Genomic DNA, 27,574 nt, shown 5'->3' with positions numbered 1-27,574 from the left:
TAGGGCATTCCAAGGCTACTTTATTAGTAAGGAAGAAATTAGGATGTAGGGCCATCCCTACACCTAGTGCATTAGTACACAGATATGTTTAGTCATCACCCTCATGTTTAAGCTTCTGGTGTTACCTTTCCGCCCCTTACTTCTCTCACCCTCCCAGCCATTTTCCTTATAACTTCTTCCTATGATATCCCATCCCAAAGGCATCTCTAGAGTAGCAGGACCACCTCGGAGTGAGTTAAAGCACAGGCTCTAAGGATTCAAATCACAGAAAATTATACTCATACTGAATAAATACACTCGACACGTATTTTTAACAATTGGTCAAAATTAAGTTACCTCTAAGGAACCCTTCTCCTCATTAGATTAAGATCTAATGGGCATTTGCTTGAATAGACTCAAATTGGTGAAAGACAGTATGTGCCCAGCAAGCCAAGTGATGTGTCTCAGAAAAATATTCTTGCACTCAGGGAAGACCCTCTGCTCTGGTCTCATGACTCTAGATAGTGCCCAGTATAAGGCAATGGATTGAGATAGACTGATCCCAGTCCTTCCCAGTAGGAAGATAATAGGAACAGATGGTGCCAGGAGGAAGTCTAATTTGTCAGGTATAACCTGACATCCAAAGATTAAGTCCTGAAAATCTATTGGCATCAAGGCATTCCTCTAGGTAGCCAAGTACCGAGACTGAGAATTCAGACGGTAAATACAGAGGAAGTATATCAACAGTATATATCAATAAACTGTTTTGCTTACAGCAATTTTTTTGTAAAGGATTCAATTTTACTTTGTAAAGTATCCTTTGAATTTTAAATTCAAAATTTGTAAAGGATACTTTATCAGTAAGGAAGAAATCAAAGTCTAGGGCCTCATTCATAAAATAAAAGCAAAGCTTAGGATACTAAGTATGTGAATGCCCCCAGTCTTCAGAGTGGGGTTCAGAAACAAGAATGAAGCAGAGTCCATTCCTTAAGGGACTCAAGTGCTCAGGTTCCCAAGGTTCAGACATGGTCAGTTAGGACCCAAAGAGTATATGGGACTCTTATCAGTACAAAAGCTCAGTCCTCAGAACCAGAACACAAGGCCAAATCTAGGCCAGCAATTGAGACTTGGGCAGGCACTTCTTACATTTTTCCTGCTTAAGGTTAAGATTGGTCCTACAGATAAGATCAGAGTTAAGCCTATACACTGGGAAAAGTTCAGGGGAGAAAGGGATGGACCCAGCAGTGAAGAGAGTAGTGTTGCTAAGGCTCAGAATCCAGTAGGACCTGACAAGGAAGCTGAGATGGTTGCTTTGTTACAAAAAGTTTCCTAGGTGCTCTGGAAAACCTAATACATGTTGTATGACTAGGATTTTTATTAATAGTATATGGTCTATGATTACAATGTTACAATTTGCTGGGCTTGACAGATTTTTTACCATTGAGGTGTTTATGGAAGAAAGTTTGGATTTGCTGCCAGGCATCTACCTGTGCCCTTGAGTGAGCCTTTGGCTCACCTCCATAGAATACTGGGTGGCCCAAAACTGAATGTACAGAGGCTCTACAAAGAGGAAAATAAGGCGGATCAATACAATGGCCAGTTCCTGGGTAGTAGATTATCTGGGGTCTGTCTTTCCCATGGGCTTGTAACCGTTCAGAGGCTATCTGAGCATAGAATTCACTCTTCCAGCCATAATCATCCATGCCAACGATAAACAGGAAGGGTCCCTGGGCCTCTTCCAATGGAATAAGACTTCGGTGGTTGGATTTCTCCAGTGGGTCGTTCCAAATATCCACCAAATTCAAAAGGCCTGACTCAGTGATTTTATATTTTCCTGGGTCACTGCTGAGATTAGGAATAATCATATCCTTGTAATGCAGAGGAGCTATTGTGTTGGCCACACAGGCATTAATAACTACAGTAGCTGTGATGCCCTTCAAGAAAGAGGCCATTGAGAGACACAGGTCACCTCCTTTGGAGAAGCCAAGAAGCCCAACACTAGGGCGTTTCACCTGATGAAAAGGGAGAAAGAAAGAGAGAGAGAACAAGTCTAGAATTCATAAATGGAGAACTTAAACTGTGATTTTACATTGTCTAGGCAGCTTTCTCAAATGTCATTTGCTTTCCTTTCTTAGGCAACAATCCACAAAGTTCAAATGTATCTTCTAATAAGCAAATCAATTTTTTTTTTTTTTTGGCTGCGCTGGCACGGCATGCGGGATCTTAGTTCCCTGACCAGGGATTGAACCCGTGTCCCCTCCATTGGGAACACAGAATCTTAACCAGTGGACTGACATGGAAGTCCCAAACAAATCAATTAATTTCCTGGTACACAGGCCCTCCACTAACATTTATGGCGACTAGGTCAAGAGTACACACAGAGGCCCATATACCCTATACCTAAATACATAAAAGTTATAAATATTTGAAAATTAAATAAAATATATTCTTTTCTGCTACCTTGATAAATATACCTCCATAACAACTTATAAGGTCAGGTTCAAATTTTATATCTTGGAACTTCCTGGAGTTCTGTACTGGAACATGGCATGGGGGGAGCACCAGCCCCTGGCCCTAGTCCCTGGTCCTTGGCCAACTCTCTTTCTCTTCCCATCCCTGCCTGGCTCCATCATGGACCATAAGGGCCCTCTCACACATGCGTTTGGACAACCCAGCCTGTATGTTTAAGGCCTAGGTGTATTCACATTAATGGACCCAGAGAAGAGGCATAGGGCTTGGAAGCAGGATCAGAGCTGGTTGGCAGATAATTCTGGGGTTCCAGATCCAAAGGGCATGGTGTGAGGGGCACATGGGTTCCAGGTAGACACATTCCCTTGGTCCCTCAACTCTGCACCCGTGGTCAGGGATGCAGCCAAAGGAAGGCCAGAGAGTGGTCATCTAAAACAAAAGGTCCAGAGCAGAAGCCCCTCTTGCCTAGGTCTAAGGGCAAAACTGATAGTATATATTGGTCTCTTCTTGTTCCTGGGGGCTTATATCCCATAAATAAACCAGTCATCACAGTTCATGATCATCTAGGTTTTAGCAGCTCTATTGAGACCAGTCCCTGAATTCTAACAGAATTAGACCTTGCAGTACATCTTACTCCTTAACATTAGAATGTTTGGGTTTCTTGAAGTCTAGATAGTAGCAAAGACTATGTATTCCATTGATAAGCATACCAAAATGTTTTAATTAATTTTTCCAGTCTCATATAAGAACTTTCTCTACAAAACCACAATACCATTAACACACTTAACAAAATTAATGGTTCCGTAATATCATCGAATACACAACCGCTATTCAAATGTCACCAATTGTCTCAAAAATCTCTCTACAGTCAAACTTTCTTCTCTATACATTTACAATAATCTTTTTTGGGGGGGGCGTGCTGCACAGCATGCGGGATCTTAGTTCCCCAACCAGGGATCAAACCCCCATCCCCTGCAGCGGAAGCGCTGAGTCTTAACCACTGGACTACCGGGGAAGTCCCTACCTTAATCTTACAAATGAGAAAAACTGAATTCCAGAGAGGGAAACTGCCTTATTCAGGATTATAATGCCACATGGTGGTAGACACAGAACCAGAACTTAAGGTTAGTAACTTTTTAGTCTAGCTCTTTGAATTCTGGTCAAGAACTAAAGGGAACTAAACAGTTGAGTCTTAAGGGATTGGAGAGAGATGGGCAGAAATGAAAATAATAATCCTAACAACTTTTGAAGGAGCCTTTGTGTCTCATGGCATATTTCCAGCCCTGGGTGTCCTGGTAGAGCTTTTGGATCCAGCCCTCTGTCTGCTCTACCCCCTCTCCTCTGCATTCAGGTGAGAACCAGAACCCACCTTTGGATGTTGCAGCATGAAGTCCACAGCTTCTTCAAAGTACTCCAGGCACACATTATTCAAATATTCAGGGAGGTCTTCAAATCTGAAATAAGCCAGAGCAAGCACAGCAAAACCATGTCCAGCCAGGAGGCTGGCCCTGTATTCACAAAGGCCACCACCACTTCCAAAAAGATCGAGGATTCCAGGGAATGGTCCTGTGCCTGGAGAGCACCACAAATCATAAGGAGTTTCAGACACTCAAAAGACATTCTTGGGTTTCAGATTTTGGCAGTCAGCAAAGAGAAGTTTTTAAAGCAAGGAAGGTTGTGGGTGGGAGTTTGGTGGAAAAGGACCCTTTTTACTTTGTCTTTTTTTTTTTTTAATAAACTTTGGGGAGAAGGGAGGGGGAACAAAATGCCTTATTTTCTCCATAATTTTTCACGTATTTGCAAAAACAACGATAATATAAACCAAATTAGAAATAACATAAGATGAAATGTACATTTTCCACCAAATTTTCCTCAAAAAAACCCCCAAAAAACTGAGAATGCTTTGACAGCTGTAAAGCGCTCTACATATACAGGGGATTATGAGAATATACTCCCCACCTCCTTACACCCTCTGCTCCAGCCTTAAAGAACTCCATTCCTAAATGTGCTATGCTCTCTTTGGCCCTGAAAATGGTGTACACTATTCTCCTCCCCTCTCCACCATTTCTGAACTGGTTGACTCATCAGTCTTCAAATCTAAGTTTAGATCTCCCTTCCTGGAAGACTTCCCAGATGCCCGCCAAGGCTGAGTTGAATTACATAGCCTTTTATATGTTCCCACCAGCACCCTGGGTCTGTACCTCCCCTATCATAGCACTTACCACACTTACAGATCCAAGTATAGTTGCCAGTATCCTCCATTAGGCAGTAGGTACAGTGAGGCCCATGTCTGAATTTGCTAGCTAATGTATGTAGCATAGTCCTTGATTTAACACATATTTGTTAAATAATTGAACTTTTCTGCATTATTTACAAAAAGCCTTTGAGTCAGAAAACAATAAATTTTAAATGGGCCACAGAGTACATACTAATATAGTTAACAACTGACTTGATTGAAATATCGCAACTAGGCAGTGAAAGATGTTTTTTTTTTGAAAGATTTTTTAAAAAATTAAAGTCTTTAGGAGATTCTTATTGAATCTGTCAGTATGATTTATTGAGCTCTTATTATATCCCTGTGTAAACCTCTAGGCATACAGAGATATGGAGATGTATAAGTCCCAATTCCAGACCCAGGAGTTCACAGTTGAGTGGGCAGTGCTAGTTAAGGCTGTGAATTGCTGAAGAGCTGTAAGAATAAAGCAGGGCCTCCTGTTTTGGAGAATAATCACAGAATTCAGTTTAGGGATTCTGTGAGCAGTGGCAACTCCAGCATTTCTATATAGCAGGGGTTTCAGTCAGGAATTTGGTTGGAAGGGGTGGGTCAGTTGTCTTGTTTACAGGCCACTTTTACCTACCAGCACCTTGTTTTTACTTAGACTAGGGTTTCTCAACCTTAGCACTATAGACATTTTGAGTAAGATATTTCTTTGTTGTGGGGCTGTCCCGTGGATTGTGGATGTTTAGCACCTACCCACTAGATGCCAACAGCACCCTCTCCAGTTGTGACAATCAAAAATGTCTCCAGATATTACCAAATGCCCCTGGAGTGGGGGAGAATCATCCCAGGTTGAGAACCACTGACAGACTGTTTATTATGGGGGAGGGGACCTTCAGGGAGTTTTTTGTTTGTTTTTTAGTATTATGGGGCACTGCCTGTATCTCTGGGTTTTAGTTTCCTTAGAACTTTGATGTGAAAGAAGGCAAAAATCACTCCCGCACACCAGCAGAAGTCACTGCCTAATATTAGTATCTGAGACACAGCTGCATGGCTGGCACATAGCAGCATAAATACACTCTTGAGTACTCTGAATGAACTTTTAGCATATAGCTAAGGGAATGGCAGTACCTCCAGGAAGTGCCCTGAAATTGAGAGGAGAAACTTCCACCCAGAATTCATGATAGACTTTGGAGCTTGAGGACGAATTTAGGGAAGTTCCACAACCACGGGGTTCCCTAGCCAGGCAAGGGGCCGCCCAGGGTCTCAGGACTCTACCTGGCTTTCCACAACAGCCTGGGAAGCGGGCTGCTCACCTGGCGGCAGGAAGAGCGTGGCGCGCACCCGGCCTGAGCGCACGGGCTCGCGCCGCATCCCCGGCGCCAGGAAGTCGCGCTCCTGCACCGCCCGGCCCAGGAGCCCTCCGGCCTCCGGGTCGTGGCCATCGAGCACCTCCAGCTCCACGGCGAAGGGCGTCTGCACGTCCCGCTTCACCAGCCGCAGCAAGGGCTTCTCGGACTCTAGAGCCCAGAGGAGCCCCATGGGCTCGAGCCCCGTGAAGCTGCCGCCCAGCGCGGGCGCGCGCTCCAGGTCCAGCTGGCCGTGGGCGTCGGCGCAGTAGCGCGCGTGGGCTCGGAAGAGCGCGTCGTTCTCGTCGCGCAGGGACGCGCGCAGCGTGACCGGCTGCCCCGGGGCCAGGCCGCGCACGGCGATGCGCACCGGCTCGTCCCAGCGGCAGCGGCCCGCAGGCTCCAGCGTCACCGTCGCCGCCATGCGGATCCCAGCGGAGAAGGGGCAGCCCGGCGGAGTCAAGGGCAGGGCCTGGCGTCTCTCCACCTCCCTGGGGGTCGGTCGCAGTTGGAACGTTTGCGCTACTCCCTTTGGGCGGCCGAAGGGACACTTGCTAAACCGCTTTGTGAGGTCTCCTGGAGTTTGTGCAATCCACTACTGCCTGCCTGGAAGAGTATCTGCTAAAATAAGAGTTTTATGGTAATTATTAATCCTGCGGTCCAATATGGCGAGTGTCGAAATAAAAGTACAAAGATTGCTGACAGCTAAAGGATTGGGAAAGATACCGGGCAGTTCCAAGAAGCTGGAGTATTGTTGACTTAAAAAAATGCACAGCGTGAAGAGTTGTGAGTTAAGTTTTATTTGGGGCAAAATGAGGACTGCAGCCCGGGAGACAGCATTTCAGATAACTCTGAGAAACTGCTCCAAGGAGGCGGGGTGCGGGGGGTGGGGGGGTGGGGGGAGGAGCCAGGATATATAAGAGTTTTGCAACCAAAGGAAGGTAGTCGGGAAGTCAAAAGATTATTGTTAATTAAAGAAAACCAGATATCTCAAGTTAAGGAATTTAGTGCTTTTCTATGTATGGGAAGATGCAAGAGTCTGGGCTCACTGAAATCATTCCTTTGATATGCACCTCAGCTATCTGGGGCCAGTACCCTGTATTTTCACATCCTGAGTTTCCTCAGGGCTCAGTGCAGGAAGTGGCTGCAGTCTGATGGCTGCGACATGGCAGATATTCTTTTCAGCCCTGAGTTTCCTCAGGGCTCACCGGCTCACGTTGGAGGGTTGCAATCGTTGATGACTGTGACATCCTTTGTTTATTGATATGGCAGGGAATATTCCATTTATAAATATTCCATTCGATTTATAAATATTTGATTTATCAGTATTAAAAAGCATCCCAGGTGATTGTAATTCAGGGGATCACTGGAAACATAGTCCTAATCCTACCCTTAACCCTCAATCCTTTACCGAGCCTTTTTCCTAGAGCTAAGGATACCTACAGTGGCTTCCAGAGCAGGGAGATGTTTCTGGAGGGAGAACTTCCTGGGTTCCAGTCTGATCCTGCTCCTTAATAGCGTGGTGATCCTTAGCAAGGTACATAATTAAGCCTCTGAATCCAGTTTCCTTATCTGTAAAGGATTTATTGTGATGGTTAAATGGGCAAACATATGGCCTGACACTGCACTGATACTGTAGTAGGTGCTCAGTAAGAGTTTTGTTCTTCAACTCACAAATCTGGTCACTGGCAGTGTCAGTGTTTTTTTTGTTTGTTTTGTTTTCTTCTTTTTTAAATTAATTAATTTATTTTTGGCTGCGTTGGGTCTTCGTTGCGGCGTGTGGGCTTTCTCTAGTTGCGGCGATCAGGGGCTACTCTTCGTCGCGGTGTGCGGGCTTCTCATTGCGGTGCCTTCTCTTGTTGCGGAGCACAGGCTCTAGGCACGCGGGGTCAGTAGTTGTGGCTCGCGAGCTCTAGAGCGCAGGCTCAGTAGTTGTGGCGCGCAGGCTTACCTCTTCTGCGGCATGTGGGATCTTTCCGGACCAGGGCTTGAACCCGTTTCCCCTGCATTGGCAGGCGGATTCTTAACCACTGCGCCACCAGGGAAGTCCCAGTGTCAGTGTTGAGTTGTGTTGGGGTTCTGGCAGGAAACAAGTGGCACTTTCAAACTGGACAATTGGAACAGAGTTTCATAAAGGGACTATTTGCAAAGGCATAGGCAAGGATAAAAAAACAAAACAAAACGCAGCACGGTTTGGTGCAGAACCTTGGGCCTGAAGGCTGAAGGAGAGAGGGCTGCCTGCAGGAGCTGTAGCCTTCATGGAGGGAGGCAGGCAACCTGTGGTGAGGTGGCAAGAGTGGGAGGAATAAACACCTGACCTCACTCTCCTCCGGCCCTTCAGTGTCTTGCGAGCGCCTCTCTTTGGCTGAACACAGCCATTCAGCTCAGCCTACCTGTGTACAGAGGGGAGTGGATGGACCACGTAGAAGATGTCCAGGAAATGGAAGCTCAATATATACTAATAAACTGAAGAAAAAGACATCAGACTAGGCCCCAGATCGCAGAGTTCCATGAATTTTCCCCATTCTATCTCCTGAAGTAACTACGGCAGCATATTTTAAATACCTGTGGTTTCAAGTGTTACAGACTTTCCTCAATCTAGGAACACTCAGCTTACAAAAATTGACCTGGGCTGCTACAGCCACCAGCACAATTGCCCTCAGATTTCAGAAAGGCAGGGAGAAAGATGGCTTCTTCCTTCCCCTTCCCTGATGCCCAGGTTGCTGTGAAGAGGCACAGAATGGCTCCCAGGCACATGAGGGAAAAGCAGCTAAGGAGGAGGCCTAAGCTGGGCCATTCAAAACTGCCCTACTTTGGGGAATTCCATAGGAACTCCAATGGAAGAAGTAGGTACTATGCAGGCTAACCGCCAGGGGATACCCATAATCTGCAAAAGAATCAGCTGCTATAAGAATATACTTTGCGGGCTTCCCTGGTGGCGCAGTGGTTAAGAATCCGCCTGCCAGTGCAGGTGACACAGGTTCAAGCCCTGGTCCGGGAAGACCCCACATGCCACAGAGCAGCTAAGCCCATGCGCCACAACTACTGAGCCTGTGCTCTAGAGCCCGTGAGCCACAACTACTAAGCCCACGTGCCACAACTACTGAAGCCTGCACACCTAGAGCCTGTGCTCTGCAACAAGAGCAGCCACCGCAATGAGAAGCCCACGCACCGCAGTGAAGAGTAGCCCCCACTCGCTGCAACCAAAGAAAGCCTGCACGCGGCAATGAAGACCCAATGCAGCCAAAAATAATTAATTTTTTTAAAAAAAGGAATACACTTTGCTTTCATAAGAGAGGAGTGGCTTCTTACAGATTCCAGTGCTTGTCTAGTGATTTGATGAAGTGGCTGTAGTGACGTGCTATCTTCAGTATTAAACATAAAAATTAATTTCTGTGCCTCTATTTTAGGGGTAGGGACTTCATGCACGGATGAAAGCTTTTGCTTGATCTAGGGTAGAATTTCTTTGGTTATCCCAGATAAGTACACTCCCAGAAAGGTTTCTCTCTGAGAGGGCTCCTGAATTTTTCTGTGTTTAATAGCACACTGCCTTTCAGTTATAAATTCAGTATGGAAAGGCTGAGTTTCAGAAACAATTGCTTCTGAGTCACCTCTGACCAGTATGCCAGCAATATAATGAGTAATTTTACTATCTGAATTAGGTTTAGGACACCTGTTTACATCCCACCTTCACAGATTATGACAAATGTTAGAGAATTGAAATATCTTGGAGGCAAGACTGTAAAGGTAAATCACTGGCTGCCGAGTGAGAGCAAACTGCTGTTGATATTTAAAACGTATTGGGATTGAAAACAATGCTTGTAAAATCAATAAAAGGATTTCAGTCAGGGGTAATTTAGAAAGCTCTTCCTATAGAGAAACAATGTCAGCCATAGTTAACACCAAATTCTTTGTTTTCTGTAATTCTCAGTCAACACCCAGATCCATCTGCTTTTCTGATAACCCCAAGTGAGAGTTAAAGGGGAAAGAGGCAGGAGGTGGGAACAGACTCCCAGTTATTCCGGTATCATAGGTGTGGTTTCACTGATGATCCTGGGCCTGGTACTATTTCCTATTACCATTTGGTAGGACAAGAGAGCTCCACGTTTCTGTTTTTAACAACCAGTATCTATCCATTTGAGTACATTCTTTCTCCAAGATTGCAATAACTTAATTTCAATAATCATCTCATGGTTAATAGTATTGTATCAATGTTAACTTCCTGATTTTGATGTTTGTACTATGGTTATGTAAGAAGTTAACATTAAGGGAAATCAAGATGAAGAGTATAGCTGGGCTATTTTTGCAACATTTTTGTAAGTCTAAAATTATTGCAAAATAAAAAGTTAAAATACCAGGGAGTCATAAAACCACCCTAGAGGATTCCTTTGGTCCTCTGTGTCCAACTTGTAGGGTTAATAAAACCTGCCCACCTCAGTCAGATCCTTGCTCTTCCATATCCTTGAACACTAGTCTTTCCCATTTGATTGAAGTTTCCAGGAATTTGCGTTATGTCTGATCCGGTATCCAAAATCCCTTGCCTTTGGTTTTTTTGTTTGTTTGTTTGTTTTGTTTTGTTTTGTTTTGTTTTGTTTTATTTGCCTTTGGTTTTTAAGTAAAAATAAAAGACATTTTTCATTTTCACCAAAAACTTTATTGAACAACATATTCACCCTTTTGTTCCACTACCTTCTGCCATTTTTCTGGCAACTTCATGATTCCATCTTCCCAAAACTTTTTATCTTTTTGAGCAAAGAACTGTCCCAGGTGCCTTTTACAGTCTTCCAGGGAATTGAAATTTCTTCCATTAAGAGAATTTTGTAAAGACTGAAATAAATGGAATTCCGAAGGTGCAATGTCTGGTAAATACAGCGGATAAATCAGAACTTCCCAGCCAGGTTGTAACAGTTTTTGCCTGGTCATCAAAGAAACATGTGGTCTTGCCTTATCCTAATGGAGGATTATGCATATTCTGTTGACTAATTCTGGACACTTTTCATCAAGTGCTGCTTTCAGTTGGTCTAACTGAGAGCAGTACTTGTTGGAATTAATCGTTTGGTTTTCCAGAAGGAGCCCATAATAGAGGACTCCCTTCCAATCCCACCATATACACAACATCACCTTCTTTGGATGAAGACCGGCCTTTGGTGTGGTTGGTGGTGGTTTATTTCGCTAGTCCCACCATCTCTTCCGTTCCACATTATTGTACAGTATCCACTTTTCATCACCCATCACAATTTGTTTTAAAAACGGAATGTTTTTGTTACATTTAAGTAGAGAATTGCATGTGGAAATACGGTCAAGAAGGGTTTTTTCGCTTAATTTATGTGGAACCCAACCATCAAAGCAATTCACATAACCAAACTGGAGCAAATGATTTTCAATGCTTGATTTGGATATTTTGAGTATGTTGGCTATCTCCCGCGTAATATAACGTTGATTGTTCTCAATTAATGTCTCGATGTGATTGCTATCAACTTCAACTGGTCTACCCGATCGTGCAGCATCGTGCAGCAAGAAATCTCCAGCACAAAGCTTCACAAACCACTTTTGACATGTTCAATCAGCCACAGCACCTTCTCCATACACGGCACAAATCTTTTTTGTGTGTTTCAATTGCGTTTTTACCTTTCTTGAAATAATAAAGCATAATATGCTGAAAATGTTGCTTTTTTTCTTCCATCTTCAATATTAAAATGGCTACACAAAAATTCACCAGTTTTGATAAGTTTTTTTTAATGCACGCTGATATGTCAGCTATCATAATACAATCTAACAAAATTGTTTCAAATGAAGTTAAAGACAACTAAGCACTCCTAGAGCCACCTTATGGGAAAAAACGAACAAACTTTTTGGCTAACCCAATATATAACATGCTCCTATTTTTGGTACATAAATGTTTACAAATGTTATGTCCTCTTTTTGGATTGATACTTTTATCATCATATACTGTTCTTTGTTTTGTTACACTCTTTGTTTTAAAGTCTCTTTTGTGTGATATAAGTATTGCCACCCCAGCTTTCTTTTATTTTCCATTGCATCTTTTTACATCCTTTCACTATCAGTCTGTTAAGTGTCTTTGTGTTTGAAGTGAGTCACTTGTAGGCAGCATATAGAAGGGTCTTGCTTTTTTATTCAGCCACCTTATATCTTTTGATTGGCAAATCTACATTACATTTAAAGTAATTATTTATTTATTTATTTATTTTAATTTACCATGTTAACTATTTTTTTTTAAGAATTTCACTTTTTTTAATTAATTTATTTATTCATTTTTGGCTGTGTTGGGTCTTCGTTTCTGTGCGAGGGCTTTCTCTAGTTGCCGCGAGCGGGGGCCACTCTTCATCGCGGTGCGCGGGCCTCTCACTGTCACGGCCTCTATTGTTGCGGAGCACAGGCTCCAGACGCGCAGGCTCAGTAGTTGTGGCACACGGGCTGAGTTGCTCCGTGGCATGTGGGATCTTCCCAGACCAGGGCTCGAACCCGTGTCCCTTGCATTGGCAGGCAGATTCTCAACCACTGCGCCACCAGGGAAGCCCCTAAAGTAATTATTGATAGTTATATACTTATTGCCATTTTGTTAACTGTCTTCTGGTTCTTTTTGTAGTTCCTCTCTGTTCCTTTTTTCTTTTTCTCTCTTCCCTTGTGGTTTGACTGTTTTCTTAGTGTTATGTTTAGATTCCTTTCTCATTTTCCTTTATGTATTTACTATAAGTTTTCTCTTTGTGGTTACCATGAAGTTCACATATAACACCTTATGTATATAACAGTCTTTATTTAAGTTGATAGTAACTTAATTTTTAACACATTCCAGAGCTTTATATTTTTACTCCCCCCTATGCTTTATATTTTTGATGACACATTTTACATCTTTTTAATGTATCCCTTAATTATGGTATTTTCATTAATTTTAATACTTTTGTCTTTTGCCCTTTATAAGTGATTGATCCACACTACCTTTATTATTTATTTACATATTCCAGTGAGATATTTACTTTCATATGTTTTCTTTTTATTAATTAGTGCCTCTTCTTTTTAGCTTAGGGGAGTTCCTTTAACATTTGCTTCATTTGCTGAAAGGCCAGTTTAGTGGTGATGAACTCCTTTACTTTTGCTTACCTGGAATACTCTTAATGTGTCCTTCAATTCTGAATGATAACCTTGCTGGGTAGAGAATTTTCAGTTGGCAGTTTTTTCCTTTCAGCCCTTTGAGTGTATCATGCTACTCTTTTCTGGCCTATAAAGTTTCTGCTGAAAAGTCTGTTCATAGGCCTATGGTGTTTCCTTTGTACATAATTGGTTGCTTTTCTCTTGCTGCTTTTAAGATTCTCTCTTTCTCCTTAACTTTTACCATTTTAATTTTAATGTATCTTGGTGTGATTCTCTTTGAGGTCATCTTACTTGGAATTCTCTAGGCTTCCTGGACCTGGATGTCTCTTTCCTTCCCAGATGAGGAAGTTTTCAGCCATTATTTCTTTTTTTTTTTTTTTTTTAATTTATTTTATTTATATATTTTTGGCTGCATTGGGTCTTCGTTGCTGCTTGTGGGCTTCCCCTAGTTGCAGCGAGCGGGGGCTACTCCTTGTTGCGGTGCATGGACTTCTCATTGCCGTGGCTTCTCTTGTTGCAGAGCATGGGCTCTAGGCGCGCGGGCTTCAGTAGTTGTGGCTCGCGGGCTCTAGAGTGCAGGCTCAGTAGCTGTAGCGCACAGGCTCAGTTGCTCCGCAGCATGTGGGATCTTCCCGGACCAGGGCTCGAACCTGTGTTCCCTGCATTGGCAGGCAGATTCTTAACCACTGCGCCACCAGGGAAGCCCCATTATTTCTTCAAATAATTTTTCTGGCCCTTTCTCTCTCAGTACAGGTAAAACTATCTTTCTTGGCTTTGATGTTACTCTGAGGAAAAAGAAAATCAAACCAGAAAACCAGAAAACCACAGTTATAACTCTTAGCATGCTCCACAGATTCTTAGTAATGTATCTCATTAATATTAATGCCATAGTATCTAATTTTCACCTTTAAATGAGAGTAGTGTAAAACCCCCCAACCTCAGGCAGTCTGGGTGTTGTGAGTGGTCACAATTTCAAATGCAAGTCCAACTCATCTGACTTTAGATTGGACTGACATGCAACATAGACCCTGGACCATAGTTTTTTCATATTTTCTGGATATATACCCCAGAGTGGAATTGCTGGATCATCTGATAGAACTATTTTTAATTTTTTGATGAATCTCCATACTGTTTTCCATAGTGGCTGCACCAATTTACATTCCCACCAACAGTGTACAGGGGTTCCCTTTCCTCCACATCCTCACAAACATTTCTTATTTGTAGTCTTTTTATGATGGCCATTCTGACAAGTGTGAGGTGATATCTCATTGTGGTTTTGATTTGCATTTCTCTGGTGATTAGCGATGTTAAGCATCTTTTCATATGCCTGTTAGACATCTATACATCATCTTTGGAAAAATGTCTATTCAGGTCTTCTGACCATTTTTTAATTGGGTTGTTTTGTTCTTTTTGATATTTAGTTGTATGAGTTGTTTATGTATTTTGGATATAACCCCCTTATTGGTTATATCAGTTGCAAATATATTCTCCCATTCAGTAGGTTGCCTTTTCGTTTTGTTGATGGTTTCCTTTGCTGTGCAAACCCAAGTTTAGGGTAGGTCCCATTTGCTTCTTTTTGCTCTTATTTCTTTTCCCTTAGGGAACAGATCCAAAAAAATATTGCTATGATTTATGTCAAAGAGTGTTCTGCCTGTGTTTTCTTCTAGTAGTTTTATGGTTTCAGGTCTTATATTTCAGTCTTTAATCTATTTTCAGGGGTTTTTTTTTTTTATATTGTGTGAGGAAATGTTCTAATTCCATTGTTTTACATGTAGCTGTCCAATTTTCCCAGCACCACTTATTGAAGAGAGTGTCTTTTTGTCATTGTATATTTTTGCTTCCTTTGTCATAGGTTAATTGGCCATAGGTGTGTAGGTTTATTTCTGGGCTCCCTATTCAGTTCCATTGATCTGTATATCTGTTTTTGTGCCAGTACCATGCTGTTTTGATGACTGTACCTTGATAGTATAGTATGAAGACAGGGAGCATGATACCTCCAAGTTTGTTCTTTTTTCTCAAGATTGTTTTGGCAATTCAGGACCTTTTGCTTTTCCATATAAATTTTAGGATTATTCTACTTCTGTGAAAAATGTCTTGGGTATTTTGATAGGGATTGCATTAAACCTGTAGATTGCTTTGGGGAGTATGGCCATTTTAACTATTAATTCTTCCAGTTCAAGAACACAAGATATCTTTCCATTTCTTTGTATCATCTTCAATTTTCTTCATCAATGTTTCATAGTTTTTAGTGTATAGGTCCTTCACCTTCTTGGTTAAGTTTATTCCTAGGCAATTTATTCTTTTCAATGTAATTTTAAGCAGGGTTTTTTTTTGTTTGTTTCTCTTTCTGATTGTTCATTATTAGAGTATAGAAAAGCAACATATTTCTGTATATTAATCTTGTATCCTGAAACTTTACTGAATTCATTTATTAATTCTAATAATTTCCAGTAGTTTTAAGAGTTTTCTATATATAGTATCATGGCATCTGCAAATAGTGACAGTTTTACTTCTTCCCTTCCAATTTGGATGCTTTTATTTCTCTTTCTTTTTTGATGCTGTGGCTAGGACTTCCAACATAATGTTAAATAGAAGTGGCGAGAATGGGCATCCTTGTCTTGTTCCTGAATTTAGAAGAAAGGCTTTCAGATTTTCACTGTTGTGTATGATGATAGCTGTGGGTTTGTCATAAATGGTCTTTATTATTTTCTGAAATGTTCCTTCTGTACCAACACTGATGAGAGTTTTTGTCATGAATGGATATTGAATTTTGTCAAATGATTTTTCTGCATCTATTGTGATGATCATATGATTTTTATCCTTCTTATTGTTAATGTAGTATATCACACTGATGATTTGCAAATATTTAACAATCCTGGCATCCCTAAAATAAATCCCACTTACTGGGATATATGATCCTTTTATATATTGTTGGATTCAATTTGCTAACATTTCATTGAGGATTTTTTGCATCTATATTCATCTAAGATATTGGCCTGTAATTCTCTTTTTTTTGTACTGTCATTGTCTGGTTTTGGAATCAGGGTAATGGTGGCCCTGTAGAATGATTTTGGGAGTGTTCTGTCCTCTTCAATTATTTGGAATAGTTTGAGAAGGATAGGTATAAACTGTTCTTTATATGTTTGATAGAAGTCCCCTGTGAAGCCATCTGGTCCTGGACTTCTGTTTGCTGGGAGTTTTGTTGGTTTTTTTAAATTTAAATTTATTTATTTATTTATTTATGGCTGTGTTGGGTCTTCGTTTCTGTGCGAGGGCTTTCTCTAGTTGTGGCAAGCGGGGGCCACTCTTCATCGCCGTGCGCAGGCCTCTCACTATCGCGGCCTCTCTTGTTGTGGAGCACAGGCTCCAGACGCACAGGCTCAGTAATTGTGGCTCACGGGCCCAGTTGCTCCGCAGCATGTGGGATCTTCCCAGACCAGGGCTTGAACCCGTATGTCCCCTGCATTGGCAGGCAGATTCTCAACCACTGTGCCACCAGGGAAGCCCCCCTGCTGGGAGTTTTTTTAATTACAAATTCAATTTCACTACTAGTGATTGGTCTTTTCAAGTTGTCTTTTTCTTCCTGATTCAGTCTTGGCATAGTGTACGTTTCTAGACATTTGTCCATTCCTTCTAGGTTGTTCTGTTTGTTGGCTTATAACCGTTTATGGTATTGTCTTATGGTTATTGGTTGTTATTTCTCCTCTTTCGTTTCTTATTTTGTTTATTTGGATCCTCTCTCTTTTCTTCTTGATGAGCCTGGCTAAAGGATTACTAATTTTGTTTATCTTTTCAAAAAAATAGCTCTTAGTTCATTTCATTGATCTTTTCTAATTTTTTTGTTCTCTATTTTATTTATTTTCTCTGTGATCTTCATCATTTTATTCCTTCTGCTGACTGTGGGCTGTGTTTCTTCTTTTTCTAATTCCTTTACATTAGGTTGTTTATTTTAGATTTTTCATGTTTCTCCAGGAAGGCCTGTATCACTATAAACTTCCCTCCTAGAATTGCTTTTGCTGAATCCCATAGATTTTGGAAAGTTGTGTTTACCAGATAAAAAAGTCAAAGTCAAATAAAAATTCTAACTGAATTAGGGAAAAGGATAGATGAACACAATGAGAATTTTAACAAGGAACTAGAATATATAAAAAAGACCCAGTCAGAAATGAAGAGTTCATTAACTGGAATAAAAAACACACAAGAAGGAATGAATAACAGATTAAGTGATACAAAAAACACATAAGTGATTGGGAAGATAGAATAATGGAAATCACCAAAGACGAACAGCAAATAGAAAAACAAATTTAATGGGTGTTCCCTGGTGGCCTAGTGGTTAGGATTCTGGGCTTTCACTGCCATGGCCCAGGTTCAACCCCTGGTCAGGGAACTGAGATCCCTCAAGCCATGCGGTGTGGCCAAAATAAAATAAAATCCCAGCTCTATCATTAAAAAAAAAATTTTTTTTTAATGAAAATAGTTGAAGATATCTTTGGGATAACATCAAGCATACCAAAATTTGCATTATAGGGGTTCCAGAAGGAGAAGAGAGAGAGAGAGAAGGGGATCTAGAATGTATTTGATGAAATTATTGCTGAAAAATCCCCAAACCTGAAGAAGGAAACAGATATTCGGGTACAGGAAGCACAGAGGGATGAACCTAAACAGACCCACACTAAGACATATCATAATTAAAATGGAAAAACTTAAAGAGAGAATTCTAAAGTCAGCAAGAAAAAAAACAAAGAGTCATATATAAGGGAAACTGCATAAGGCCATCAGCTGATTTTTTCTGCAGGCCAGAAGAGATTGACATGATATATTTAAAATGCCAGAAGGGAAAAATCTTCATCCTAGGATACTCTACCCAGCAAGATTATTGTTTAGAATTAGAGAAAGAAATTTTCAGAAAAGCAAAAAGAAAAAGAGTTCATCAATAATAAACCTACGCTAAAAGAAATGTTAAAGGGTCCTCTCTAAGTGGAAAAGAAGTAAGATTCCATAGGAAAGGAAAAATCCCGCTAGGAAAGGAAAATATGAAGTAAGAGCTGAAGATTAACTACTTAAAGAAGCTAGTATGAAGATTCAAAGACAATAAACTGTAAAATCAACTATAACTACAATGAACAGTTAAGGGATAAACATGAAAATGTAAAACATGACATCAAAAACACAAAATATGGGTGAGGGGAATAAAAAATGTAGATCTTTTAGAATGTGTTTGAACTTAAATGACTGCCAGTTCAAAACAAGTAGATTTAGATATAGTTCATCATATATGAAACCTGTGGTAAACACAAATCAAAAACCTACAATAGAGGAGCTTCCCTGGTAGCACAGTGGTTGGGAATCTGCCTGCCAATACAGGGGACATGGGTTTGAGCCCTGGTCTGGGAAGATCTCACATGCCACAGAGCAACTAAGCCCATGCGCCACAACTACTGAGCCTGCACTCTAGAGCCCGCGAGCCACAACTACTGAGCCCACACACCACAACTACTGAAGCCCGCGTGCCTGTAGCCTGTGCTTAGCAACTGCAACAAGAGAAGAGACTGCAACGAGAAGACTGCGCACTGCAATGAAGAGTAGGCCCTGCTCACCTCAACTAGAGAAAGCCTGCACGCAGCAATGAAGACCCAACACAGCCAAAAAAAAATGAATAAAATAAATAAATTTTAAAATATATATTAAGAGAAAGCCTACAATAGATACATGAAAACTAAAGCACACTACTAAAGAAAATCATCAAACCACAAGGAAAGAAAGAAAAAGAAGAAGAAATAAACAGAGAAGAAATACAAAAACAACTGGAAAACAAGAAACAAAATGACAATAAGTACATACCTATCAATAGTTACTTTAAATGTCAATTGACTAAATGCTCCTATCATAAGACATAGCTGATTGGATTAAAAAGAAAAACAAGACCCATCTATATGCTGTCTACAAGAGACTCACTTCAGAACTAAAGACACACACAGACTGAGGGTAAGAGAATGGAAAAAGATATTTCACGCAAATGCAAATGGAAATGACCAGAAAGTTGGGGTAGTGATACACATACCACACAAACTAGACCTTAAAATAAAGGCTGTAACAAAAGACAAAGATAAAGGGATCAATACAAGAAGAGGCTATTACACTTGTTAACGTATATGCAACCAATACAGGGGTACTTAAATATACAAAGCTATATTAACAGATATAAAGAGAGAAATTTACAATAATAATAGTTGGGGACTTTAACACCCCACTTACATCAATGGACAGATCATCCAGATAGAAAATCAATAAGGCAACAGTGGTCTTAAATGAGACAATGGGGGAATTCCCTGATGGTCCAGGACTCAGCATGTTCACTGCTGGGTGCCCGGGTTTAATCCCTGGTCGGGGAACTGGGATTTCACAAGCCACAGGGTCCAAGAGACAATGGACCTGTTGGACCTAATAGATAGGATATTACACCCCAAAACAGCACAGTACACATTCTTTTCAAGTGCACATGGAACATTCTCCAGGATAGGTCACATGCTAGGCCAGAAAACAAGTCTCAACAAATTTAAGAGGACAGAAATTATATCAAGCATTTTTTCTATGTGTATTTTAAACCCCGCAATATGTTATTTGTAAATATTTATATTTACATGCATATTTAACCTTTTTCATTATATTCCATTTCTTCCTTCATTTCCATATTTCCACCTTGAGTCATCTTCATTCTGCTTGAAGAACACCCTAGTTTTTCCTTTATTGCAGGTATGCTATTTTAATTCTCTTAATTTCTATTTTTCTGAAAATGACTATTTTGATTCTGTTAAATTTTTTTCAATCAATTTTATGAACAATATATACTTTCGTATTTAAGAATCTATTTTGCTAGAATAGGCTTCGAGGTTGTCAGATGTTTTCTTTTGACACTTTAAAGGTTTTTCAGTGGTTCCTGATTTCCATCATAGCTGTTGAGAAGTCAGTTGTTAGACTTAACTGCTGCTTCTTTGAAGGTTGACTTTTTTCTGTGGTTGCTGGTAAGATTTTTTAATCTTTGTCTTTCTTTTCTGCAGTGTTCCATTGCCTTTTGCTACGTAACAAACAATTCTGTGGACAGATTGCATTTTCTAAAGATGATCGTGACAAATAACTCCCATCTCACATGCCCTTCTAGAAACTTGCCATTCCCCTATCAGGTGATAGTCTATACACATTTTCCTTGCACCTAATGTCTCTGTGTCTGCCTCAACCAGTAGAGTACAGCTGAAGCAATGATATGTGACTTCCAAAGCTAAGTCATAAAAACGCCATGTATTTCTGCCTTCCTCTCTCGGACCATTCATTTTTAAAACCCAGATATCATGCTGTGAGGAAGCTCAAGCAGCCTGTGGAGAAATTCATGTGCACAGGTATCACAACTGGCTTTAGGACTAGGTGGAAGGTAGAAATTGGAAGGGCTCCAGGGAGACTATTAGTGAAAGCCTAAAGGAACTCATGAAGGCCATTATTGATGACCTAAAGGAAAGTAAAATAAATTTATTGGAAGCTAGAGGCAACACTGACACCTGCAGTAATGTGAAAAATGGTAAATATACCTAATGAATTCAGTGATCTAGCTAAAGTGATTTCCCAGCAGAGTACTGACAGTGCCACCTGGCTTCTCCTTGCTGCCTATGACAAAATATACAAGAGGAAGAGGTGAGCTAAGAATGAACTGCTAAATAGGAAGCAACCAGGACTTGCCAAGCTTGACAATAATACTGTTTCTCCTTTCCAGCTTCTCCAGATGGTAAATTATTCTGTAATTAAGACAGGACCTCAAAGCAAAGTCAAACCTAGGGTGGGTCTGTGGGAGAGACTTTGTAAAGACCTCAAAGATTCAAAGTAGTGCTTCATAGAACATTTCAGAATGACAAAGGTCCTCTAAAGATTTTAAGGTGTACCTAACAGATCCTGTCTATTAAATAACAGAATTTATGGGAATCTTAAGGATGTTTGCCTGCAGCATTCTCCCAAGGAGCCCCAGATAGAAAAGTTCCTATCTCAAACAGATTTGTAGTAGTGTATTGTCTAAGGAAGTGAACCCCACTGATATTTTTTAGAAAACCTACATAATTCTTAAGAGAATGGTTCTGGTGGAAGCACAATGAGTTTGAACTAAAAGAGATAGAGACAGTGCAAAATAAAAAGAGATCTTTGGATGCCTCATTTTTTTCATCCAGGAAGCAGATCCAGGAGGCTTTTTTGCTAATTTAATTTTCTTATGGGAAATATAGGTTTCAACTCAGAGGGTGGAACCAAGAGCTACAGAGAACAACTCACAGAGAGTAAACTGAGCACCAATGGAAGAATTGGCAACATGTTCTCAGCTGGATTTCAGAATGGCTAGGGGCCAGTGACTGTCGTGTGCCTCCCATATTCCCCATTTTTGAACAGGAATATCTGTAAGAATTATCTTATACCTGCCTACTATCGTATTCTGGATGTCTGTGTGTGTGGACAGCTAACTTGTCTCTTTAGTTCACAGATCTTCAGATTGAGAAGAAAGATACTCAAGGAGCTATACCCAAGGGATTATACCTAAGGAACTTCATCTGCACCTGGACCTGATATAAATGATACAATCTTAGACTTTGAGCCTGAGCATGATGCTGTAATGGAATGAGACTTTGGGCGGGGGTGGGCTTTAAAGGAGGGATGACCATATTTTACACGTGGGAGGAATGTGAACCATTGTGGCTAGAAGGCAGATTTTCCAAAGGTGGTTACAATGTTTCCCATTCCACCTGTTCTTCTAGAATCTTTCCACTCTCCTTTTGAGAGGTGGACTCCATGTTCTCCTTGAACTTGGTGGGTCTTTGTGATTGCCTTGACCAGTAGTGTACAGCAAGAGTGATGCTATGTAGCTTCCAAGACTAGGTCAAAAACATGCCATACAATTCAACTTTGCTATGTTGGGATGCTCACTCTTGGAACCCAGCCCAATTAGCCATTGTAAAGGCCCACATGGAGAGAACTGAGACCCTGTGAACCATAGCCCTGCCTGAGATCTTAGCTGACAGCCAATACCAACTTGCCTGCCACGTGAGTGAGAAAAATTAATGGTTAATGTTTTTTTTTAAATAAATTTATTTATTTTTGGCTGCATTGGGTCTTCTTTGCTGTGCGCGGGCTTTTCTCTAGTTGCAGAGAGCAGGGGCTACTCTTTGTTGTGGTGCGCAGGCTTCTCAATGTGGTGGCTTCTCTTCTTGTGGAGCACGGGCTCTAGGCGCAGGTTTCAGTAGTTGTGGCACGCGGGCTCTAGAGCGCAGGCTCAGTAGTTTTGGCGCACGGGCTTAGTTGCTCCGCAGCATGTGCGATTTTCACGGACCAGGGCTTGAACCCGTGTCCCCTGCATTGGCAGGTGGATTCTTAACCACTGTGCCACCAGGGAAGTCCGAGAATGGTTAATGTTTTAAGCCTCTGTGTTTTGGGGTGGTTTGTTACAAAGCAATAGATAACTGAAATGCCCCCCAAAACACAGTCACATAAAAAAATATTTTGTTCACAGATCCACAATTTGGACAGTGCTTGACTGGGACAACTCTTCTCTGTTTCAGGATATCTAAAGCCTTCACTGGGAAGATTCACACGGCTGGGGGCTAGAATCATCTTGAGGTTTTTTCAGTCACATCCCTGTACTTGGACTGAGGTGACTCAAAGGTTGAGCTCATTTGGGACTGTTACAGGAAGAGCTTACAGTTGGCCTCTCCGTGTATTTGGGGCTTCCTCACAGCATCACAGCCTCAAAGTTGTAAAACTTCTTAGGGTGGCTCAGGGCTCCAAGAGCAGGTGTTCCCAGCAAACAAGGTGGGATCACCTTTATGGCCTTTACGACCTACCTTCTGAAATCATAAAGCATCAATTCTGCTGTACTCTACTAACTGAGGCAGTCAGAAACCCATCCAGATTTGAGGGGAGGGGACATAGATCTCCCACCTCTTGGTGGCAGAAGTGTCAAAGAATTTATGTTATAAATTCTATGTTATAAAACTGCCACAAACAATTTTTCTGTTAATGTGTTAAATATGGTTAACTTGCTTGAGGTTTATGGTTGTTATGAACTGAATGTGTCCCCTCAAAACTCATGTTGGGCTTCCCTGGTGGCGCAGTGGTTGAGAGTCTGCCTGCCAGTGCAGGGGATACGGGTTCGGGCCCTGGTCTGGGAGGATCCCACATGCCGCGGAGCGACTGGGCCCGTGAGCCACAATTACTGAGCCTGCGCGTCTGGAGCCTGTGCTCCGCAACGAGAGAGGCCGCGATGGTGAGAGGCCCGCGCACCGCGATGAGGAGTGGCCCCCGCTTGCCACAACTGGAGAAAGCCCTCGCACGGAAACGAAGACCCAACACAGCCATAAATAAATAAATAAATAAAGAAAGAAAGAAAGGCAAGTAACTTTATTAAAAAAACAAAAAACAAAAAAACTCGTATGTTGAAATCCGAAACCCCAATGTGATGGTATTTGAAGGTAGAACCTTTGGGAGGTTGTTAGGTTTAAATGAAATCATGAGAGTGAAGCCCCCATGATGGGATTAGTATCCTTATGAAATGAGGAAGAGAAACTGGAGCTCCCTCTCTCTCCCTGCCACGTAAGGACACAGGAAGAAGGCAGCCATCTATAAGCCAGGAAGAGGCCCCACCAGGAACTGACTCTGCCAGAACCTTGATCTTGGACTTCCTAGCCTCCAGAACTGTGAGAAATAAATGTCTGTTGTTTAAGCCACCCCATCTATGGTATTTTGTTATAGAAGCCTAAGGTGACTAAGACATAGTGCTGTTGGAATATGTGGCTGATGTCTTTGTCAGCTTTAGAAAATTCTCAGCCATTATCTCTTCAGATACACTTACACAATAGTTTGTAGCCTTGATGTCAAAGAAAGTGATGATGATGCCTGTAAGAATGTCACAGTATGGTTTTTCAAAGTCTGTTCTTAGAGCCAGGAAGCAAAAAGGAAAATAGCTCATAGTCAACCACCTTTGGAACAGAGTTTTGACTTAACCATCTAGAGCCAGATGCTCCCCTTCTTACCGTAACTCCTCTCAGAGGATTCTTCTCTAATCTCCATGAGAAAAAGGTCAGTCTGGCTTTCCTTCTATCAACACCTCTCTGTATATTTTAGCCAATGAAAATTCTACCCTGCTACCAGTAGTTTAACCAGTAGCAAACACTGAATGGCCATTCTCTCCCAGTGATGGAAAAAGTAGCCCAGTATTTGTTCAGCTTTAAATTTCATCTGTGCCTCAAAGTGTTAAGTAAAAAAATCTAGATGAAAACACAAATTTTAATAGTGGTGATACTTTTTACTATTTAGTATTGTATACTTCTAATTGAATCTTCTACAATAGGCATGTGTTACATTAGAAAAATTAATGACAAAATTAATCTCAAAAAAGTTACCTAAAATATTGCATTAATACCAATGACATGAATTTAGTGTTATCCAGGGGACAAGTGATTCACATAAGATTATTAAACACTAAAATCTGACCTTGAATCTCTCCTGTCAATAACAGACCAATTACAATTTGGGGCATTACAATTTGGGACAAGCTCCAAGGTGTTTGGTGAAGAAGGTTAGAATTTGCTTCCAAGCATCTACCTGGGCCTTAGAATGAGCCCTGGGCTCCCCACCCCAGATCACAGGTTTGTCCAATAATTTGTGTAGGGAAGCTGGGCACATGGGGAAGTAAGGAGGCTCAATGTAATGCCCAGTCCCAGGGTAAGAGATGATCTGGGGTTTTTCCTTTCCATGGGCCTGTAACCGTTCAGAGGCTATCTGGGCGTATAACTCACTCCTCCAGTTATGGTCATCCTGACCAACAATGAAGAGGATGGGCCCCTGGGCCTTCTCTATTGGAATCATGCAGGGGTTCTCACATCCCCCTACAATATCATTCCTTATATCCACAATGTCCAGGAGGCCTGAAAAAGCTACCTTCATTCTCCTCAGGTCATGGCCCAGTGGTGGAATGCTATTCTCCTTGTAGTATATGGCTTTGTTTCCATTGAAGCCAGATCCATTGATGGAAACTGTGGCTGAGATGTTCTTCAAAAATGAGGCCATGGAGAGACAAATATCAGCCCCTAAAGAAATGCCCAGAAGTCCAATGCCAGGGCCCTTTACCTGGAAGAAAAGAAGGGACAAGAGTCAAAAGTCAAGAACCTACCCAACAGAAAAATGTTTTTCTAAATGCAACTAGAGATGCTGCTAGCTTTAATTTGTGAATTGGCCACAAGAGACTCAACCTCAGCTGACAGAGTTTCTTTCCATGCAGAGACTATCTTGCTGGACACATGGCAAACAAATCTTAAACTCACTGGCAGATTTGGGAATTGGTTGCAAACTTCCAGAGAGTCAGCCACTAGAGAATGCTGAGTCATTGGAGCCTGTCAATTTCAGAGCTTCATTCAGGTTGAATTAAAGCATCAATGTTCCTGGGCATCTGTGTGGAACCAAATTCTGTTCCAAGAAGTGAATATTTCATCAGACCCCATCTAAATATATATTGACAAATGATTAACTTTATAGAAACAAAGTAAAACTTCAGAGTCCAACTGAGTGGTTCTAAGCTTATGAAATGGGTGGACAAGTTTTGATCAAAATCTGAGAACATACTCTGCTATCAGAAAAATAAAGATTAAAAAGCATACAAAGCTAAAAATTTAGAAACTCCACTTGCAAAAGAAATTTTAATATTATTACATAATTCCCTAAAATAAAATATCACATGAATTTTACAGTGAATTCTGCAATATTAATCCATCTGACAGAGAAAGTGGAGTAGAAGAAATTTCTGTGAAAGAAGAATAGAGCAGCATCAATGCACCTGGCACAGGTGAGTGCAAAGTGACACTCTCTCTGGAGGTAGTTCTAGAGAGAATGATAAAGGACATTAGGAGAACCTGGGTGTGTTGAAGCATGTAGCACAGGGCTTCTTCAAAGTAGTCCAGGTGTATGGTGTCGAATTTCTTGGGAAGATCTTCAAAATCACAATAAGCTAGAGCCAACGTGGCAAAGCCATGGCCAGCCAGAAGGCTGGCCCGATATTCCAACAGGGCTCCTCCAACACCAAAGATGTCAATGATCCCTGGGAAAGGTCCTGGTCCTAGAGAAGGTAATATTATAAACAGAAGGTATTATATAATTTAAAGAAATTGCTTTCCTCTTAGAGAGCTTTCTAAAGTATTTAGTGGGTTCCCCGTGAATCAAAGGAAACGGTTTCCTGAGTCATCATTGACAAGGGATACAAGTTCCAAATTATCTCCAAGGTTCTAAGAATCTTTAGTTGTAAGGGAGGGTAACAAAGTCTAATGACTGCATCATGGAAGGAGGAATTTCACCTTTTAGACAGTGTTGAATTGCAGTGTTCTGTTACAGGATTGGACACAGAGTTAAGAAAACAAAGCTTTTATTGTGTTGCACCAACCCTTGGCGTTATTTTTGGTTCAGATGTTTACTTAGAGGAAAGAAAAAGAAATGCCTGGCGAGGCTACAGGTGAGGAAGGCAGTGAAGTCTGAAAAGTGATCTGTGGTAGAGAGGAACATGAAAAAGTGGGTAAGGGGCCCAGTGTACCCAGGACACTACAGAAGGGAGACATGGCAATAGATTCCTTTGACCGTCATCGTTTAGTGTAAAAGCGATCAGCCGATGCCTGTAGAGATCTGTAGCGTAGTTATTAATAGCAAAGTGAACCTACCGACCCCATCCAGTCCTTTTGTTTTTATCTGCATAATAACAGTATCCACCTCATTGGGATAGTATAGAGATTAAAAGAGATAATGGAAGCAAAACGCGTAGCACAGTGCGGAACATATCAAAAGCCTCCAATGTGGCTGTCAGGTCGCTGATTTAGTCAACATCCGCTTCTCTGACCGTGCTCCCAAGCCAAATTCCCTGGGAGGCGGTATCAGAAACCAAGGCAGCCCAGGGAACATGCTGTCGAGGTCCCAGCACCCCAGCCTTACCCGGCGGCAGGAAGAGCGTGGCGCGCACCCGGCCCGCGCGCACGGGCTCGCGCCGCACCCCGGGCGCCAGGAAGTCGCGCTCGTGCACCGCGCGGCCCAGGAGCCACTGGGCGTCAGGGTCGTGGCCATCGAGCACCTCCAGCTCCACGGCGAAGGGCGTCTGCACGTCCCGCTTCAGAAACCGCCAAAAAGGCTTCTCGGGCTCCAGAGCCCAGAGAAGCCCCATGGGCTCGAGCCCCGCGAAGCTGCCGCCCAGCGCGGGCGCGCGCTCCAGGTCCAGCTGGCCGTGGGCGTCGGCGCAGTAGCGCGCGTGGGCTCGGAACAGCGCGTCCTTCTCGTCGCGCAAGGACGCGCGCAGCGTGACCGGCTGCCCCGGGGCCAGGCCGCGCACGGTGATGCGCACCGGCTCGTCCCAGCGGCAGCGGCCCGCCGGCTCCAGCGTCACTGTCACCGACAT

The 27,574-nt window shown here is 41.9% G+C and overlaps 2 protein-coding genes and 1 long non-coding RNA gene across 4 annotated transcripts; 1 reads left to right on the top strand and 2 right to left on the bottom strand.

Moving 5' to 3' along the window:
- Positions 1-6,646, bottom strand: ACOT6 (acyl-CoA thioesterase 6). Of its 2 annotated transcripts, none has more exons than XM_057542919.1 (3): positions 5,983-6,646; positions 3,818-4,020; positions 1-1,991 (listed from the first exon to the last, which is right to left on the bottom strand). In XM_057542919.1, exons 1-3 carry the CDS (start codon positions 6,437-6,439, stop codon positions 1,386-1,388), a joined length of 1,266 nt encoding a protein of 421 aa, XP_057398902.1. In that variant the 5' UTR covers positions 6,440-6,646; the 3' UTR covers positions 1-1,385. The 2 variants fall into 2 exon arrangements, with proteins under 2 accessions (XP_057398902.1, XP_057398903.1); XM_057542920.1 differs by having other exon boundaries at positions 3,818-3,902; positions 5,983-6,539.
- On the top strand, positions 6,568-23,869 carry LOC103005652 (uncharacterized). Its single transcript, XR_451203.2, has 4 exons — positions 6,568-6,655; positions 20,184-20,306; positions 21,387-21,554; positions 21,631-23,869. It is a non-coding gene; the product is annotated as an uncharacterized LOC103005652 (long non-coding RNA).
- ACOT4 (acyl-CoA thioesterase 4) lies at positions 23,864-27,574 on the bottom strand. The gene is made up of 3 exons (XM_007184560.2): positions 27,118-27,574; positions 26,055-26,257; positions 23,864-25,275 (listed from the first exon to the last, which is right to left on the bottom strand). The coding sequence occupies exons 1-3, from the start codon at positions 27,572-27,574 to the stop codon at positions 24,685-24,687; spliced, it is 1,251 nt and encodes a 416-aa protein (XP_007184622.2). The 3' UTR covers positions 23,864-24,684.

The sequence above is a fragment of the Balaenoptera acutorostrata genome, chromosome 3 (assembly GCF_949987535.1).
Source record: "Balaenoptera acutorostrata chromosome 3, mBalAcu1.1, whole genome shotgun sequence".
Lineage (NCBI taxonomy): Eukaryota > Metazoa > Chordata > Mammalia > Artiodactyla > Balaenopteridae > Balaenoptera > Balaenoptera acutorostrata.
Note: the sequence above shows the minus strand (reverse complement) of the source record. Positions and strands in the feature narration are given on the sequence as shown.

Bases quoted from the DNA above. Each gene is read 5' to 3' on its own strand.
- ACOT6 (XM_057542919.1), bottom strand. From the start codon at position 6,439: ATGGCGGCGACGGTGACGCTGGAGCCTGCGGGCCGCTGCCGCTGGGAC. The intron at 4,021-5,982 runs GTGAGCAGCCCG...GGTGCTCTCCAG, and splicing joins CACGCTCTTCCTGCCGCCAG to GCACAGGACCATTCCCTGGA. The intron at 1,992-3,817 runs GTGGGTTCTGGT...CCTTTTCATCAG, and splicing joins TCATGCTGCAACATCCAAAG to GTGAAACGCCCTAGTGTTGG.
- ACOT4 (XM_007184560.2), bottom strand. From the start codon at position 27,574: ATGTCGGTGACAGTGACGCTGGAGCCGGCGGGCCGCTGCCGCTGGGAC. The intron at 26,258-27,117 runs GTAAGGCTGGGG...TACCTTCTCTAG, and splicing joins CACGCTCTTCCTGCCGCCGG to GACCAGGACCTTTCCCAGGG. The intron at 25,276-26,054 runs GTTCTCCTAATG...CTTTTCTTCCAG, and splicing joins ACATGCTTCAACACACCCAG to GTAAAGGGCCCTGGCATTGG.